An 18,981-nucleotide genomic window follows, 5' to 3' on the forward strand; every position below is an offset into this window, starting at 1 on the left:
ACATTTTCTAATGGTGGTGTGCCTCGTGATTTTTTTCATGAAAAAAGTGTGCCTTTGCCCAAAAAAGGTTGAAAAACACTGCACTATACAATATAAGCAGGTGTTTCCCATCCTTGGTAACTTTCAGTTGTCTGGATTTCAGTTCCCAGAATTCAGCCATGCTGAAGTCCACACAACCTGAATAGAACAGAACAGAATAGAATTCTTTATTGGCCAAGTGTGATTGGACACATAAGGAATTTGTCTTTGGTGCATATGCTGTCAGTGTACATAAAAAGACAAGATACATTCATCAAGAATCATAAGGTACAGCACTTAATGATAGTCATGGGATACAAATAAGCAATCAGGAAACAATATAAATATAAATCGTAAGGATACAAGTAACAAAGTTACAGTCCTGCAATAGTAAGTGGGAGGAGATGTGTGATAGGAATGATGAGAAGACTAATAGTAATAGTAATGCAGTCTTAGTGAATAGTTTGGTAGTTTTGAGGAAATTATTTGTTTAGCAGAGTGATGGCATTCGGAGAAAAACTGTTCTTGTGTCTAGTTGTGCAGTGCTCTATAGCGTCGTTTTGAGGGTAGGAGTTGCCAAAAGTTGAAAAACACTTATTGTAAAGCTTCAGTCTTAAATAAGACAGAATGTATATATTCTATATAGAACTTCTAATAGCAATGCCTAAAATAAAAGTAATTTAATATTGAAATAAAAGCTATTTAACATTAGCAAAATTATTTGCTTAAATCTTTTCCAAGTGAGCTTGGATTTTGCAGGAGAAATGTTCTTTCCTGTTGCAAGACATGTGACCATTTCAGTTTCCAAGGTAACCACTCCACTGTGAAGAGTCTGCCCTTAACTGAATCTGTCACATTGCTTTTGATTATGTCATTGGGGATTTTTAAAAACTTCCCTTATTTTAAACAAATAGAGACATAAATTAAATATGAAATTATTTAGTAAAGAAGTATTGGGATACCAGAAAAGCTGCAGAAAAGGTTAATATGATTCCTGGGACAAGTATTTGAACGACAGTACAGAACTCCACAGGCTTAGAAAGTTTGTGATATTCATTTTGCATTTTAGAAAAAAATACAAGATTTAAGATATTGGATCTGCGTTGATGCAAATTTGCTTCTTCAAATAATTTTCATACGGTCATTCATTCTATATAAGATATATCTGTCTGCCATCACAGAAAAGTTATATTTGGTATGATTGTCAATTTTGTGTAGATCATGTATTTCATTATTTCATCCTACTTGCTTAAAAAATAACATCCTGTATGATTTATTCCCATTTTCTTAAAGGTGGATAAATGAAAAATTGCCTTCATAGCTAACTAAAGAACAATATTCCAAGTACTCATAAAGAAGTGATGGGAATTAGTGAGAAAACATCACTAGAAAAAATGATACAGAAAGCCCCATCCTAAGGAGAGGATATCTGGGCAAGCAGAGCAAGCTCCTTAAAGAAAATGGAATTTCTGTAGTAAAACTAGTAACCAAACAGGGAAAAACAGTTTGTTCTTCTCTGGGTATATCATGATGAGAATACTGAAAGCATACACCATTAAAAGAGAAACATAATTATGTGGAAAATATAGTTTCTTTATGTAGGTCTATAAGAATAATTACATTCTGAGCCACCAGAGCAATAAATCCTATGTATAAAACATAAATATGGAAGAGAAGAAAATGATTTCAACTAACATAAATGACCTTAATTCAGCAAATAAAAGAAAGAAAATATTTCACAAACTAGGGAAACTAAATTTGGATATAATTTGTCTACAAGAAGTGCATATTCAAAAGCACCATGAATACTTAGTAAGGCAACCAAAGCTGGGGAAAATGTTTACTTCATTGGCAACCTGTAAGAAAAGAGGAGTGATCCCTTACTTGAAAGATACAATCCCAGTGGAACAAATTTATATAGATGACGATAGAAGAATTTTGATGGTGGAAATTATGGACAATAAGAAGAAAATGTTCCTAATATCTTTTAATATCAATCTATGCATTTAATGATAAGCAAGATGAATTTTACAGAAAACTACACAGGAAAATAATGTATTTGGATTACTTAAATATTTGTATGATGGGAGATTTTAATGAAATTGTAGATAAGAATATGGACTATAACTCACAAAAAACAACAAAGTCAAATAGAAAGATACTCCCTAAAGCCTTTTTTAAAATGATCCATGAGACAGGTTTAAAGGATGTTTGGAGAGAGAGAAATCCTATTAAAAAACGATATACTTTTTATTCAAACATACATTTATCTTATTCTAGAATGGATATGATATGGGTAGCGACTGAATCAGCCTACAACATACAGGAAATTGAGATTGAAACAAGTACTTGGGCAGACCACAACCCAATGATAATTAAATGGAAAGGACAAAGAAAAAGATCTAGGTGGACATTAAACAACACTATATTAAAAGAGAAAGACTTTGAACAGAAAATTGAAAAGGAATTGGCCTTTTTCTTTAAAGAAAATAGAAAAGAGGAGACATCAATGCAGAACCTCTGGGACACAATGAAGGCCTACACCAGAGGCCTGATAATTGACTATACAAGGAAGAGAAATATAAAGAAAAGACAAGGACTTAAAGGACTTGACAATGATAAGGGTCTTGAAAAAGAACTACAGAATTCCCCATAAAAGAAGGACATTAAAGTAAGAATGGATACAATTAAGCACAAAATTGAGTTAATGGAAAAAGAGGAATTAGCCCAAAAAATTAGGGGTGCTAAACAGAATTACTTTGAAAATACTAATAAACCAGGCAGATGGTTGGCATACAAACTGAGAAATGAGAGAGACTCAAAGAAGATACTGCAGTTAATGGATGATCAAAGGCAAACCTGTTATGGGAATGAAGAGAAGAAAAAAATTATACAATATTACTACTGTAAACTATATGATCATGAGAATACAGAAGAGATAGGAGTGAAACAATACTTACAGGAAGCCAACTTACCACAGATACCCAAAGAAACTGTAACAATGCTAGAAGGCAAAATAACTATGATGGAGCTAACTGAAGCACTTAAAAAACAAAAGAACGGGAAGGCCCCTGGCCCGGATGGGCTAGCAGAGGACTTCTATAAGACCCTACAGGAATCGTTGTCTCTTCCATTATTAGAAGTTTATGAATGAGGTGATGTCAGAGAGGAGAATACCCAAATCACAGTCAGAAGCATATATTACACTTACCAAAGGAGGAGGCCGATTTACTACAAATTAAGAATTACAGACCAATCTTCCTGTTAAATTTAGATTATAAGTTGTTTGCTTCAATATTGGCAGAACGACTTTAAAAATACTTAAGTAGTTTCATTCATGCTGATCAAAATGGGTTTCTGCCAAAGAGACAAATTAAAGATAATATGAGGATAATCTTAGATACTTTTGAATATTATGAGGCACATCCTGAAAAACAATTGGCATTGATGTTTTTGGATGTTCAGAAGGCATTTGACAACGTGAATTGGGCTTTGAACAGATGGGCTTTGGTGAGAAATTTACTCAAGGCATACAAACTATATATTATAAACAAACAGCTAAGATAATGATAAATTGAGATTTGGCAGAGTCTATTGAAATAAAGAAAGGGACGAGACAAGGCTGCCCGTTATCACCATTACTTTTTGTCTTAACATTAGAAGTTTTAAATAGAAATGTCGGAGAAGGAAAAGAAATAAAAGGAATGAAAATCAAAAAGGAAGAATACAAGCTACAAGCATTCACAGATGACTTGGTCTTCATTAGAAATAGCACCTAAATTGATAGAAAGAATAGAAGAATATGGAAAAGTAGCAGGATTAAAAATAAATAAAGACAAAACGAAGATCTTGACAAAAAATATGCCAACAAGACAAAAAGAAGAGTTGGCAGAAATCTTGGAGATGCAAGTTACGAACAAGGTTAAATATTTGGGGATATATTTAACAGCAAGATGCAGCACTCTTAAAGGCAACAACTACTATAAACTTAAACAACAGATCGCGATGCATTTGAAGAAATGAGAAAATCTACAACTTTCGATGAAAGTTAAAATGAACATTCTACCTAGAATTTTATATCTGTTCCAGATGATTCCAATTAGACTAGGGAAGGAATATTTTGGTGACTTAAATAAAATAGTGTTGAAGTACATATGGTGGGGGCGGGGGGGAAGCAAGAATAAAACTAAAATTGTTACAAGATGCAAGAACAAGAGGAGGATTGGGCCTGCCCAATTGGCAACTATATCATCAGGCAGCAAGTTTGATGTGGGTTAAAAACTGGATAACACAAGGAATACCAGATTATTGACCCGTGAAGGACATGATCTATTGTTGGGATGGCATGCCTTTTTATGGTACAAGGGAACTAAAACACAGGGGTAATTGAGAAGACATTACCTACGGGAGGCTTTACTACTAAACTGGGAGTAGATTAAAAGACAATATTATTTAAAAATTCCAGTCTGTCTATCAACTATTGAAGCCTTTTCATATACAATAATATACAAGAAGGAACAAACAGTTAGATATGGTGAAATATTGAATGCAGAGGGTGAACTTAAAACTATGCAAGAACTGGAAAAGGAAGGTATAAAGATGAACTGGTTTTTATATGTGCAAATACAATCTAGATATGACAAGGACCGTAAAGAGGAAGGTTTTTATGATAAAATGACTGAGTTAGATAAAATTTTGATGGGTACTGATGAAAAAGTAATTTAAAAACTTTATGGACACTTACTAGAGGTTAAGTTAGAAGAAGAATAAGTTAAAGGAACTATGATAGCTTGGGGGGAAAATTTTGGGCATGGGATCAAATTAGAGAAGTGGCAGAAATTGTGGTCTCAAAATTACAAAATGACAATGTCAACAGCATATAAAGAAAATTTGTATAAGATGTTTTACAGGTGGCATCTATCCTCGGTGAGAATAGCAAGAATGTTCAAGAATAAACCAGAAAAGTGCTGGAAATGTCATCAGACACTGGGTTCATATTACCATATGTGGTGGTCTTGCGCAGAAGCTAAAAGATATTGGACTAAGATCCATATGTGGTTGAAGAAAATGACACAAAAACATATAGACTTTAAACCAGAGACTTTTTATTGGGAATTATACCAGAAATATATAATAGAGACTTGAAATATTTGATTGTAAATGTTTTAACAGCAGCTAGAATTGTATTTTCAAAAAATTGGAAAAATGAGAAAATACCAATGCAGGAGGAAATTATTCAAAAAATTATGGAATGTGCGGAAATGAGAAAATTGAAATCAGAGAACTGGGTGTCAAATTTGTGGCCTGCAGGACAGATACGTCACATGCAGGCCACATCCACCCAAGCTCTGCGAAGGGGGGAAATGTCACAAAATGTCATGTGACAACAACGTGACGCCTCGAGTTTGACACCCTTAGTCTACAACCTTCATAAGCCCTCCATATCATGACTAAGAATTGTACAAGTTACCCAGAACATCTGAAAAACTATAGATTGCATGAAACTGGTTGAAAGGTTTTTCTTTGCAACGTAACATTCTTTTAAAAAATATATTGGCTTCTAGGTGTTTTTAGAAGGCAGCATAGCATACAATTGTGATAATCTGTTTCAATCAAAGAGAGGAAAATATAACCACTGTCTCTTTTAACATTGTGAAAGTGTACAAATAGCAATAGCAGTTAGACTTATATACCGCTTCATAGGGCTTTCAGCCCTCTCTAAGCGGTTTACAGAGTCAGCATATTGCCCCCAACAATCCGGGTCCTCATTTTACCCACCTCGGAAGGATGGAAGGCTGAGTCAATCTTGAGCCGGTGAGATTTGAACAGCCGAACTGCAGAACTGCAGTCAGCTGAAGTAGCCTGCAGTGCTGCATTTAAACACTGCGCCACCTCGGCTACAAAGAAATCAAGAAACCAAATTTATTACACAGATTGGTCCAGCAGGCAGTATGTAATGTATATAAATCCAAGTATTGGAATGGTAAATTTATATATTCTTAAAATGGTTTTTCTCCCCTTCCTGTTATCATTTGTTAATTATGTTAATTATTTCTAACATCAAAATCCCCATATAGATGAGAAATATACAATGTTTGCCTTGCTTTCTTCCTCCTGCAGTCCCTTTTCTTAAGCATACTTCTTCTATTTGAACATCTTTTAATACAAGAAATAGTAGAAAGAGCTGGAGGCTAGTATGTGTGTGGTTGTGTGCCCTTCAATTTCATTAGAAAGCTTTATCCTCCCCCAAGAATATATATTTTAAAAGTCAATTAAATTCTGACGGGTATGAAGCAAGATTTCTGTCCTTATTACAGTTTAAAATGTTTGAAAATAGCATGTGAGACAGATCTGCCTTTCACTCTACAACTTTATTTCCAGCATTATGGAATCTTCCTCGCTTCCTACCCTTTAATTCAATGTCAAGGGAGATTGTGAAGGAAATTCACCCATAGTATCAGATGTTGTTTCTGATTGAAGATAATTCCAACCCAGCCAGGGGAGAAGCTTGACATCTTGTAGATATGACTTGTTGACATTTGATGTGTTTCTGCATTGCATGTTTACTGTTGTGTTTTGTTTCTGGAATGTTCATTCAATGTAGCATCAGTGGCTATTATTGTCCTTATTATTTCAGCTAGCAACCCCATGTGCAAGCACAAGCATCAGCAAAGAGCCTTAGCTGCTTTTGATAGGCTTATGCAATGGTAGGCAAGCTGCCAAAAATGAAACAGAACAAAACAAGCTCTGCTGCTAAGTGTGGTATCAGAAATGTTATGAATGAGAGCACATATATGATGGTGTTGGTGGGGAAGTAGATGTATAGAGGGAACGAGCCAAGGTAACTTTTGTATTCAGTTTCTATGTAAGTGAGTGAAATTTCACTACTATGTAAGTATACATAAAACTGCAGTCCTTTACTATTTCTTTAGCAAGTTGCTTGTTATTATCTTCAGGTATTCGTATGATAATTTTTAGTGTATGATATCACAGATCAAATATGTTGTTTTTAAATTGGAATATAATTCACGCTCCTGTGGCAGCCATCCTGATTAGGTTCATCTATCAATAACTGTTTGTAATGATGAGCATAACTGATTCAGAGTTGCATTCAAAAAGATTGGATAAATCTACTTTATGTGGAAATGAAAATATCTTGTATTTTCCATTCATAACGCTTATAACTCAAAGAAGTTATATAACTGACTTCTGAATAACATATGCTTGGGTTATAATCTCATTTAACAACGTAATGCTGAAGTGAAACAATCTATTCTAGCCAGTTCATTTACTCCTTTTTCAAAATTTAATTTTCACCCACTTTGAAGGAAACTGTTTTGGAAAAAGTCCTATATGTGGCTTCCCAGATTTGATGGGAAGAAGAAAGGATACTAAACACCAGACATTTATGCCCAGAAAACCTCTGCCAGCTTTAGAAATGGGTATACAACATTTCAATATATACCCAATGAAATTTCCCGGTGAAATTAAGATTTCAATCTCAATCAAACCATGCTATCTATTGTGATATGTAATGCACCTTTTCTGCTGTTACACTTGCTGTCTGGAAAAATATAATCCCAGAAATTCATATGGCTTCCACCCCACAACTGTTCCAGAAATCAACAATGTGGCTCTGCTCCCAGTGCCTTTGAAAAAAAAAGTAAGCCACCAGAGGGTTTTTTTTTAGGAGTCAGGTAGATTCCAAATTGAATAAATGAAAATCCTATCTTAAATCAGCAAAAGGGTGAAGAGGCTCCTTGACTTTAAGAACCATTGAAAACTCATCTGAGATCTTTCTAAACCCACTACGGTAGTTGTCTCTGCACTTAGTGTTGGATTAAAGCTGTTGGACAGATAGAGGTTATAGCCACCATTTTATTAAATTGATTTCCCCAATTGGGTAGAATCATTAACCAACTGAATGTAGTTAGATTTCTAGATGGAGATTCTCTGTTGAAAAAGAACAACTCAAAAGAATTACTGGATGTCAATCTAAGAAATTGCCTTATCCTTACTTTATTTAGTCCAATATTGTAAGCACTGACTACAACCTGTTTCTCAGAGCTTCAGATAGGATTTTTTATACTCTTGTCTTGAAATTCCAGGATTTGAAACTATGACTATCCATGCAAAGTCTAATTATTCTCTATCCCTACACTGTTTCATGGTCCCTTTTTAAAAAGCAGAACACCTGCATTAATTAATGTGCTTGTAAATTGCGTAAACTTCAGGTAACCAAAATGAAAATGATACAAATCTGCTTTGATATTGGACAAGAGATTGAAACAGAGTTAAGAGTTCTGTTTTCACCTTAGAGAATGAATATTCTCTGTGGGTGCCCTGTTATATTTCCTCTTGCAAGGGAACAACAGTTAGTAACAAGCTCTATCTGCTGCTCTAATGCAGATCCCTGAGAAATGCTTACTCTAATCTTCCAGAGGGAAATAACTGGTTAAAAAAAAAGCATCACGTTAATTCTGACATATTTTCAGCTAGAGAGGGGGAACACGTCACAGGGAAAGAGTGAACATGTTAAAGTGATATTAATGTGATTGCACGATAAGCCTCTGGTACTGAAGAGCATCCTTCTGCCGGTGCAATGCAGAAGAAGAGTCCTTCCCCTCCATTTGAGCTGGATTGGAGGATCTGTGTAGAGAGAGTTAATTGAAATGCAGCACTAAAGCAGGGCTGTAGGTTCCCCATTGTTGTATTCTGAAATGTGGGTTCTCTTGGTTAATGCTTGACAATGAAATGCTGGCAGAAAACCGAAGAAATGGCTTCAGAAGAATTCATATGGAGACTGTATTCTGTTTCCTTGAATATTGGTAGGAAGACCTGCTTGCCTTAAATTATGTTTGTGCATTTGGCATATGGGATTTATCTCTGTGTTTGATAGGATCTTTTATTTGAATCAAATTGTCATAGGAATAATTACTCAATCGTGTTTAGCTGTGCTGATGAGAAAGGTGATTATTTGTTAATTGGGAGTAAGATTTTAGCATGCCTTTTTACAGCTATTGTAACAATAAATTATGGTTGTCTGCAATATAGAGGTATTTGAAAGATATTCATAGATTGATCTTGTTCAAGGAAATCAGTTCCACTCCGATGCATGGTGTTCTTCCAGGGTTGTCTTCTAAAATTAAAACTTGAAAATGCCTGTTGTAAATGCAAAGGGTTGAAAGCAAATGGTTAGGTTGCATCTTTACTGGCTTGTTTGAATCTGTTAAAATGGCATTATTTATATTTAATGTCTCTATCTAAAATGTGTTTCTGTGTTTTTAATTTTAAAAGTGAAATGTTTAAAATCATTTCATTTTTTTATTTGTGTGCAATGGTTTGTCCTGTAGAATCATATAGAAACACAGAAGAACTTTCTGAATATTAATTGTGAATTATTGTAGATTGGAAATCTGATATGAGTGTGGTCTTAAGAATGTATGTATCCTATATTTGATAGATATTTTAGTTTTTCCAAAGCATTTTTTTCTATATGTATACTTTCATACAAATAGGCAACTGTGTGGTAGTTTTTTTTATTCTACAGCCTGTATGCTATTGAGAAATAATTATTTTATTTTAGATTTATAATAACTCTAAGTAGTAATGAGTTAAAGCTTTTATAGAGTACTTTTTCTTTTTACTTCAAATATATAATCCAGGTAATAGATTGTAAAAAAAATAATTATTATACCACAAAATAAGCAGTATTGTTTGTCTTGCTATAGATTATATGCAGTAAAAAATACAATGAAGACTTAACATCTAGCTGTGAACTTGTCAAGTTCATCACTGAGCTGAAATTTAAAGATCTCACTTTGCTAGCTGATTTTTCTAATCTTCTGTAAGAGGGCAGCACAAGGATGAATATTCAGATGCATGTGCCTCTGTATGCAGTATTCATTTTAATGTAATGTATTTGATGGCAGCCCGGGAAAAAGTATAATCCAGTAACAAGGTTATGCATTCTATAGATATTCTTGCTCTAATGTCTTACTTCCTGTTGTATGTATGAGAAAGTACCACTATTATAATTTCTTGCAGAAATCTGGTGATACTCCCTTATCCCTCAATTCATAGCTCAATAAATGTATATAAAAGCCCTGTTATTTGCCATTCTTTATTACATATATATTTTTCTGCCAAATTCTGATGGTTCTTTATATTTTTGTTCAATAGATGGAATACTTTTTAAAATGGGTGGTATGTACAATACTTGCACAGTAGACTAGTAAATTCATAATTTGTATTTATTTGCTATACCAGGGTGTTTGGGCTGTTAGCTACTCCTAGTTCCGTTTATTCAATGGAAGAACAACATTAAAATCATGAATAAAATAATTAAACATTTTTGAAGAGCTATGGAGAAAATTTACAGTATCTAGAATTTCCAAAACCAACCCTTAAAGCAAGGCATTGGTTACTTGTATTTCTCCTCTTGCTAATCAGCTCATCAATTTCTATCTAGAAACATTGGAAATATTTGATGGAATTCCCTAGATGTGTAAGAATTCACTGTACCTGGAAACACCAATTTTGCTCTGCCTGTTGCAAGCACTGCATTGTCAAATTGATTCAATAAACACTTTGTAATAACTTCAATTGTGGTCATTAACCACAAACATTTTGTGAAATGTTATTTTTATGCCTCCCCACCATTAGTTCAATAAGATGTTAGATGACAAAGGTAATTCATATGAGTTTTAGTAGAAGCCATTGTATTCCAGGAATGCAAGTATTCTGTTCCAAATCAAAGGGCATAGTCAAAGGCAACAGTGGTTGATTTTTATTTATGACATTTCCACATTGCATTGGCTTTGCTGTTCTTCTCTATTCTTGCTGACCAATGGGGGATTGAGAAGTTTAGCTCTTCATTCTGCACCCCACCTTCCAGTCTCATAATTTCCTTTGCTGTATTGGCTTTCACAATAAGGAAGCAAAACAAGTGCTTCTATGATGATTGCAAAACCATTTCCCCTAATTACTGAGGGGAGGGTAGCAACATAGTGCTAGAACACTTAGGAGGAAAACCTAGGAGATGAGAATCCCTGCTTGTAAGATCCTACAGTTCCAATAGAAATACTGTAACGGTGTCTTCATGGCATTCCCTTTGGAGCAGCAACTGAAATGGGATTGGCTCAGCTGCCCAAACCCTGCCAGTTATGGGGCCTGCAAGCATCTTGGAGACAAAGGTATAATGTGCTAATTCCAAATTGGCTCAGTCATAACATGTGAGAAAGATATTAAGAAAAGCCACTGCCGGAAAGCTGCTGCAAACTAATGTTGTAGAGGTTATGTATGCTGAAGAATATTTCATCCAATTTCAATGATTAAACATAATTTTGTTTCAATAGAATGTATTTATGTTTCCAAAATGTAATTGTTATAAATTACTGTAGTAAGTAATAATTTTTGCAAAAGTGAGGTCAATTTATCATGAAAAGGTTGGGCTAAGTATGTGCAATTGGCCTTAAATTCTAGGTACTTGTATTTGGAATTAAGTCTGCTTGATTTAAGTTGAAATCTATATGCTACTTTGGACTTGAAACAGGATGGCCATGCACAGATCCTAAAACCCATCAGGTATCCCTAGACCAATCACATTTTCTCTTCCTAAAGAATGGCATATCTTTTATACTATGCCAATGCTGGATTAAGTCTAGGCAGGCCCAAGTTTGTTGATTTGCTAATTTTTTTATAGAACTGTTCATTTCACAGTAGTGACTCTGGGTGGCATACAAAGATTGCAACCATCACAATAATACTTGAAACAAACCATATCACTAACACCAACAGAGCTTGCCTAACTGCATGTTCCTAAAGCCTAGACAAACTGCCAGGATCTTCAGAACTTTTTAAGACTTTTCTCAGCTCTGGACATTTATTGGGTGACTTGCAATCAATCAGTCTTTTTGGTTTAATCTACCCCACTAGTTGTGAGGAAAAAAATGGAGGAGGGTGTACAATGCCCTGAATTCCTTGATGAAAGACAAGAAATAAATAAAATATTACTGTCTTGATTTGAACATCTTGGATAATTTTTTAAAAGAGAATTGATGTTTAAAAAGTGGTGTCTGAAAATATACTATCCTTTGTCTTATGTTGGACTTTGTTTTTATGTTTTGTTACTCTGAAAAAGATGAAGATGCAAACACTAATAAATTTGCTCAGTGGAAAGTCAATTATTTGCAAGATTTCATTGTTAACAGTGTCTCGTCTCACAATAATCTATTCCACTAGGATCATTTCAATATTTCCAAATAAGTTGTAGTATAGCATCAACGGAATTGCAGAAACAATATTGAGAGAAGTAATTGTATTTGAAAACTTTTTACTCATAATGACAAACACCTGTTAGGTATAATTTGTACACTACTAGTGAAATATGACTCAGGATCTCCACAGGTTAAAGATTTTATGTTCACCTACATGCAAAACCTGAATATAGTAATAGCATCAGAGGGCATTTTAAAATATTAATTTTACTCTGAACATTATATTTATGGAATATGATTTTCACTTTGAGGAGATAGATTAAATGTGTGGCAGAATTGGAAATTTATGACAACAGAAGAACAATTCTAATCCCTTCTTACATGAGTATGGTTACAATAGAGGAAACCTGCCCTCACAGTCAAAGAAAAGGTCTCCATAGATATTCTCTTTATGTCTAGACCAGTAGATCCTAACCGTTTTTTTGGCTATGCTCCACTAAGCCTTTCTAAAATCCTTGTATCTCTCACCCCCCACCCCGTGACATATAATTATTACTTTACTCAAAAAGTGAACTCTATTCACACAGAGGATACCTAAAAGGCCATTAACTTGATTTAAACAAGGTTCAAATTGCCCCCATTAAAAATCAAATTGTCCCCCTGTGGGGCATGTGCCCCACATTGGGACCACTGGTCTAGGCAAAAGACCATGGAAAAAACCTGATGAATGTAGAAATACTTCTAGGAGATAGATAGATAGATAGATAGATAGATAGATAGATAGATAGATAGATAGATAGATAGATAGATAGATAGATAGATAGATAGACAGATAGACAGACAGACAGACAGACAGACAGACAGACAGACAGACAGAGACAGACAGACAATTTAGGATGTTTAAGACCTCCTTGGATTTGGAGTCAAAAATCATCTTGCTTCCTACACAGGTCTGTCTTGAGGTCCCTTTGCACTCAGTAGAAACTGCAGTAAGAATTTTACTTCCTCTTTATATAGTACATTATCTACCTGGTCCCTCCCTCCACCACATATGTACACACACATACCCCGCTAAGCAATAGCAATAGCAATAGCAGTAGACTTATATACCGCTTCATAGGCCTTTCAGGCCTCTCTAAGCGGTTTACAGAGAGTCAGCATATTGCCCCCAACAATCTGGGTCCTCATTTTACCCACCTCGGAAGGATGGAAGGCTGAGTCAACCCTGAGCCGGTGAGATTTGAACCGCTGACCTGCTGATCTAGCAGTAGCCTGCAGTGCTGCTTTTAACCACTGCGCCACCTTGGCTAAGGGCCGGGACTTAAAGTCTACATTGGCTGTCACAAGGAGAATAGTCTAGATTCCCTTTTCAGGGTCCAAATCCAGCAATTCCTAGGAAGCTAAGACTAACAAATGCACCAACAGGAATACCCCTAGTCCCTTTACCAATCTAGATAAAATGATTAGTCTAAAATGATTAGTATAGGAAGGTCTGTCTTTAGAACTACAGATTAGGGCATTGCAGTTCTTCAGATTTGATTTGGTTTCAAAGGATGTGGGAACATGAATGTATCACCTGCCTTCAAATATTTAAAGTAACTATGCCTATTTGGAAATTCATATACCACGTTTCCCCGAAAATAAGACAGGGTCTTATTTGACCCCAAAAATAAGCGTTTGGCCTTATTTTGGGGGAGGTCTTATTATTTTTGAGGTGCAGGAGGTGGCGAGCATGGTTACCTCATGGCTGCTGCTGTGTTGCAATATTTTCAGTGAAGGCTTATTTCATTGCATGTGCTCAAAACCCTGATTGGGCTTACTATCTGGGAAGGTCTTATTTTCAGGAAAATAGAATGCCAACTATACAGGACTGTCTGTTCTGTTAGTGATTGGGATATGTTTGTAGTTAATGCTCCGTGAGAAACAACGTAGTCATTGACTCTTACAAAACTGGATATAGTATCCCCCAAATTTAATTTTGTTTAAACTAAATCCTAATAAAATGTTGGGGATTGTATTACATTTATATCGTGTCTAAGTGCTCAGAAACTTGACCTTTTTGTATGATCTTTACATCCTTGTAGAAATTGTAAGGTGAAATCACTGAAAAATTGTAAGATTCTGGGCATTTTGAAGTTCTGGAAAAATAACTTAATACATAGAATGTTTGTGTTATTTTTTAAAAAGTACTTGAAATAACTTCTGTGCACTGCATTATTTGTAAGCCATCTGGGATTATGGTACATAAGATGGGTGGTTATGTAAATATTTAAAATAAGTAGCATGAGATAAAGAGATGGAAAACTATGATTTTGAATAAACTATGGTTTCTACTTAACATTTGAGTTTTAAAAGCTGTACTTCACTTGTACCAAGCACAGGTGGAATAGTCTGGATCAGACACTAGCATCTCACTGACATTTACATTTTTAATATTTAGTTGTGATTTGCTATTATAGCTCAACCATTCCATTCAGCAATAATGCTAATTATTTATGTGTGTGTATGTTCAGGTAACATTCCATCTTATTGCAGGCATTTTATCTATTACTTTATGTCCCAACCTTCTTCCAAGAACCCATGGCAGCTTTCATGGGAATCATTCCCACAGTAGCAATCCTGTAAAGTAGGTAAAAGCTTAATCCTGGTTTAGCATGGAGTTTGTCAGATTCTTGTGGGGGTGTGAGTGAGTGAGTGAGTGTTTGGGTGTGTAAGTGAGATTGGGATGGGAACCGGGTTCCCCCACACTGAGTGCTTCGCAGAAGTGTTGGGGGGATCTGGGCCTACTCCAATCTTAGGATGACTGATTCAAAGGGCCTGTCGGGAAATGCGGGGGCTATGGGGGTGGGTGGAGGGACTACGGACACGGGAGTGGGCCGGAGCATTACGGTCTTAACAGGGAGGGGCAGATATGGTGGGGACTTTAGGGCTGGCCATTACCGGGGAAGGAGGGCTCGCTACGTTATAGAGATCCCTCCTTCCGGCCCTATGAGTCCCACTCCAAGGCCAGATGGCGCGAGTAATCAGGACCCTGGTCTCAGGCTGCTGTCGCTAAATGCCAGGTCTGTAGTTCATAAGGCTCCCCTCGTTCGGGACTTAATTTTAGACGAGAGGGCAGACCTGGCATGTATTACTGAAACCTGGCTGGGCCCGGAGGGAGGAGTCCCCCTCGTAGAGATGTGCCCAGAGGGTTTTCAGGTGCTTCATCAGCCGCGAGCCCAGAGAAGGGGTGGGGGTGTGGCCATTGTTATCCGAGAGTCTCTAGTACCTCGTAGGATCCCTGCTCCGGAGCTTGCCGGGTTTGAGTCCCTGCTGGTGAAGTTGGACCTCAAGGGTCAAGTGGGCTTGCTGTTAACGTACCTGCCTCCCAACAGCGTTGCAGCAGCCCTCCCCTCGCTCCTCGAGTCGGTAGCCGAGCTGGCAATTGAGTTCCCCAGGCTTATGGTTCTGGGGGATTTCAATTTGCCTTCGCTCGGTGAACACTCTGATGGAGCGCATGAGTTCATGGCTTCCATGACAGCCATGGGCTTGACCCAAGTAATCCAGGGCCCAACTCACTCGGCGGGTCACATGCTCGACCTCGTATTTCTCTCGGAGCAGTGGAGTTGTGACCTTCATCTGAGGGGTAGTGGGATCTTGCCCCTGTCATGGTCGGACCACTACCTACTGAGGCTTGACTTTTGGAGACCAAACCCCCACTGTAGGGAGGAGGAACCGACCAGGTGGTTCCGCCCCAGGCGACTTATGGACCCGTCGGGTTTTCAGGCGGAGCTTGGGGTTATTCCTGATACTCTCGCCCGCAGTCCGGCGGAGACTCTGGTTGCTGCTTGGAATTCAGCAGCGACAGAGGCTCTTAACTGGATTGTGCCTTTACGGCCGATCCAAGGCAGTGGATCCAGGAGGGGCCCTTGGTTTACTGAGGAACTCCGGGAGATGAAGCGCCGAAAGAGACGCCTAGAGCACCGATGGAGATCCAGCAAGTCCGAGTCGGACTGAGCACTTTTAACATCCAGCATCAGAGTCTACATCCGGGCAATTAGGACGTCAAAAAGAACACACATTGCCTCTCTGATTGCTTCCGCTGAGTTGCGCCCAGCCGCCTTGTTCAGGATAACCCGTTCCCTCCTAAATAGGAGGGATATGAGCGATCCTTTGCAGGGCAGAGCTGAGGACTACGTCCAATTCCTCGCGGATAAAGTTGCTCGGTTTCGGGTGGACCTGGACTCCAATCCCGCAGAACCAGTTGAGGCACCAAGGGATAATCTGGTAGGACATCACTGGATTGATTTTCAAGCTGTTACCCCTGAGGACGTGGACAAGGCCATGAGAGCTGTAAGTGCCTCCACATGTGTACTGGACCCGTGCCCCTCCTGGCTGGTTGTTAACAGCAGGGAGGTGACACGGGACTGGATCCAGGCGGTTGTTACCGCCTCCCTTCGGGAGGGAGTCTTTCCCCCCCGCATTAAAGGCGAGACCCCTCCTGAAGAAACCATCTTTGGATCCAGCCGTCCTAAACAACTATCGTCCAGTCTCCAACCTCCCCTTTGTGGGGAAGGTTGTTGAGAAGGTGGTGGCCTTTCAGCTCCAGCGGTCCTTGGAGGAAACCAGTTATCTAGATCCCTTCCAGTCGGGTTTCAGGCCTGGCTACAGCACGGAAACCGCTTTGGTCGCATTGATCGATGATCTCTGGAGAGCCAGGGATGGAGGTCATGCCTCCATCCTGGTACTTCTTGACCTCTCGGCGGCTTTCGATACCATCGACCATGGTATCCTTCTGCGACGACTGTGGGAGGTGGGGGTGGGAGGCACTGTTTTACGGTGGTTCTCCTCTTACCTCTCGGACAGGTCGCAGTCGGTGTTGGTCGGAGGGCAGAGATCGACCCCTAGGCCCCTAACGTATGGGGTGCCGCAGGGTTCGGTCCTGTCCCCCCTCTTCTTTAATATCTACATGAAACCGCTGGGTGAGATCATTCGACAGCACGGGATAAAATACCACCAGTATGCGGACGATACACAGCTGTATCTGTCCGCCCCGTGCCAACTCAATGAAGCGATGGACGTGATGTGCCAGGGCCTCGAGGCTGTTAGGGACTGGATGGGGGTTAACAAGCTTGTACTCAATCCAGATAAGACCGAGTGGCTGCTGTGCTTCCCTCCTACTAATTGGCCAAGTGTTCCACCTCTCAGGCTGGGGGGTCAAATAGTATGCCCCTCAGATAGGGTCCGCAACTTGGGAGTCCTCCTGGACCCACAGCTGACTTTTGAACACCATTTGTCAGCTGTGACCAGGGGGGCATTTGCCCAGGTTCGCCTGGTGCACCAGTTGCGTCCCTACCTGAACCGGGAGGCTCTCACAACAGTCACTCATGCCCTTGTGACCTCCAGACTGGAATACTGCAACGTGCTCTACATGGGGCTGCCCTTGAAGAGTATTCAGCGACTTCAGCTTGTCCAGAATGCAGCTGCGCGAGCGATCGTGGGTGCGCCTCGGTTCACCCACGTAACACCTATCCTCCGCGAGCTGCACTGGCTGCCTGTTGATCTCCGGGTACGCTTCAAGGTGCTAGTTGTCACCTACAAAGCCCTTCATAGTATTGGATCTGGGTACTTGAGAGACCGCCTACTGCCAATTACCTCCACTAGACCAATTAGATCCCACAGACTAGGCCTCCTCCGAATTCCATCAGCCGGCCAGTGTCGACTGGCGACTACCCGGAGGAGGGCCTTCTCTGTGGCTGCTATGACCCTCTGGAACGAACTCCCCGTGGAGATTCGTACCCTCACCACCCTCCAGGCCTTCCGCATAGCCCTTAAAACCTGGCTGTTCCGACAGGCCTGGGGCTAAAGACTCGCTGCCCCACTTCGAATGGTATGATTGTTGTGTTTTTTTTTAACTATGTATGGTTTCTATGTTTTTTGTAACTTTGTTTGTTTTTTTCCCTCCTTTTGAGTTGTGAGCCGCCCTGAGTCCCTTTCAGGGAAAAGGGCGGCATACAAATAAAATGAAAATGAAAATGAAAAAAAAAAGAAAGAAAAATCTTGACTTTTCTGCCATGCTAGCTTTTCATCCAACTATCTTCCAAAAAATATGAAAAAAGTATGACTATATTTCATTGGAATTGTCAGGCTTGTCAAAAGGCCAAGAAATCTTATTTGAGCAGAGCTCAGATTTTCAATGCCTTGTTTGTTTGTTCTCCAACGCAGTTCGTTTCATCTTTGCACAGGGGAGAGAGAAGAGCAGGTGGTATTTGTTCAGAACGTCCAATTAATACTGTTAAGTCCTTGCTCTCTTTGAAGGTGCTAATTAATTGTGGGTTGTTATGGAGACTGGAGAAATCTGATTGAACCTGGCAGATTAGTATTCAGAAGAAATAGGAGCAGTATCCTTTTTCTTACAAATTATGATTTCTGTGACAGATGTATTTGTATCCACAAACTCACAAATTCGTAAAAATGAGTTACCAAATATTTAGCATTCCTTCCCCCCAGTGACTGTGAATACATCCTACTGGAGTACTTGGAGATCTTTAAGTTTTGTTACCTATGTTAAACTTAACTAATAGCCATCTTGGAGAGAGGGAGGGATGTAATATCTTGAGTTTTGCTTATCTTCAATTTTACTGCTGCTCAGAGGTAGGATTCACTTATCTTCCCTACTGGTTTGCAAATGTAAGTGTATGCACGCCTCACTCGCATGTGCCTCATCTGCACATGCACACCACCTTCTACGCATGCGCAATGCTTG

The 18,981-nt window shown here is 38.7% G+C and overlaps 1 protein-coding gene across 6 annotated transcripts in view; it reads left to right on the forward strand.

Moving 5' to 3' along the window:
• MCF2L (MCF.2 cell line derived transforming sequence like) overlaps positions 1-18,981 on the forward strand; it is a 107,603-nt gene that overhangs the window by 17,949 nt on the left and 70,673 nt on the right. The window contains exon 1 of one of the 6 annotated variants that reach the window (XM_087726357.1): positions 8,624-8,846. The exons of the other annotated variants lie outside the window; for them this stretch is intronic. Within the exon in view, the coding sequence (XP_087582483.1) occupies positions 8,768-8,846 (79 nt within the window). The 5' untranslated portion in view covers positions 8,624-8,767. Of the gene's footprint in view, positions 1-8,623; positions 8,847-18,981 lie in introns of those variants that run through there. 6 annotated transcript variants of the gene reach the window in all.

Source organism: Thamnophis sirtalis, unplaced genomic scaffold (genome assembly GCF_051295495.1).
Source record: "Thamnophis sirtalis isolate CommonGarterSnake01/CBP01778 unplaced genomic scaffold, rThaSir2_p1.2 scaffold_12, whole genome shotgun sequence".
In the NCBI taxonomy this organism is placed as follows: domain Eukaryota; kingdom Metazoa; phylum Chordata; class Lepidosauria; order Squamata; family Natricidae; genus Thamnophis; species Thamnophis sirtalis.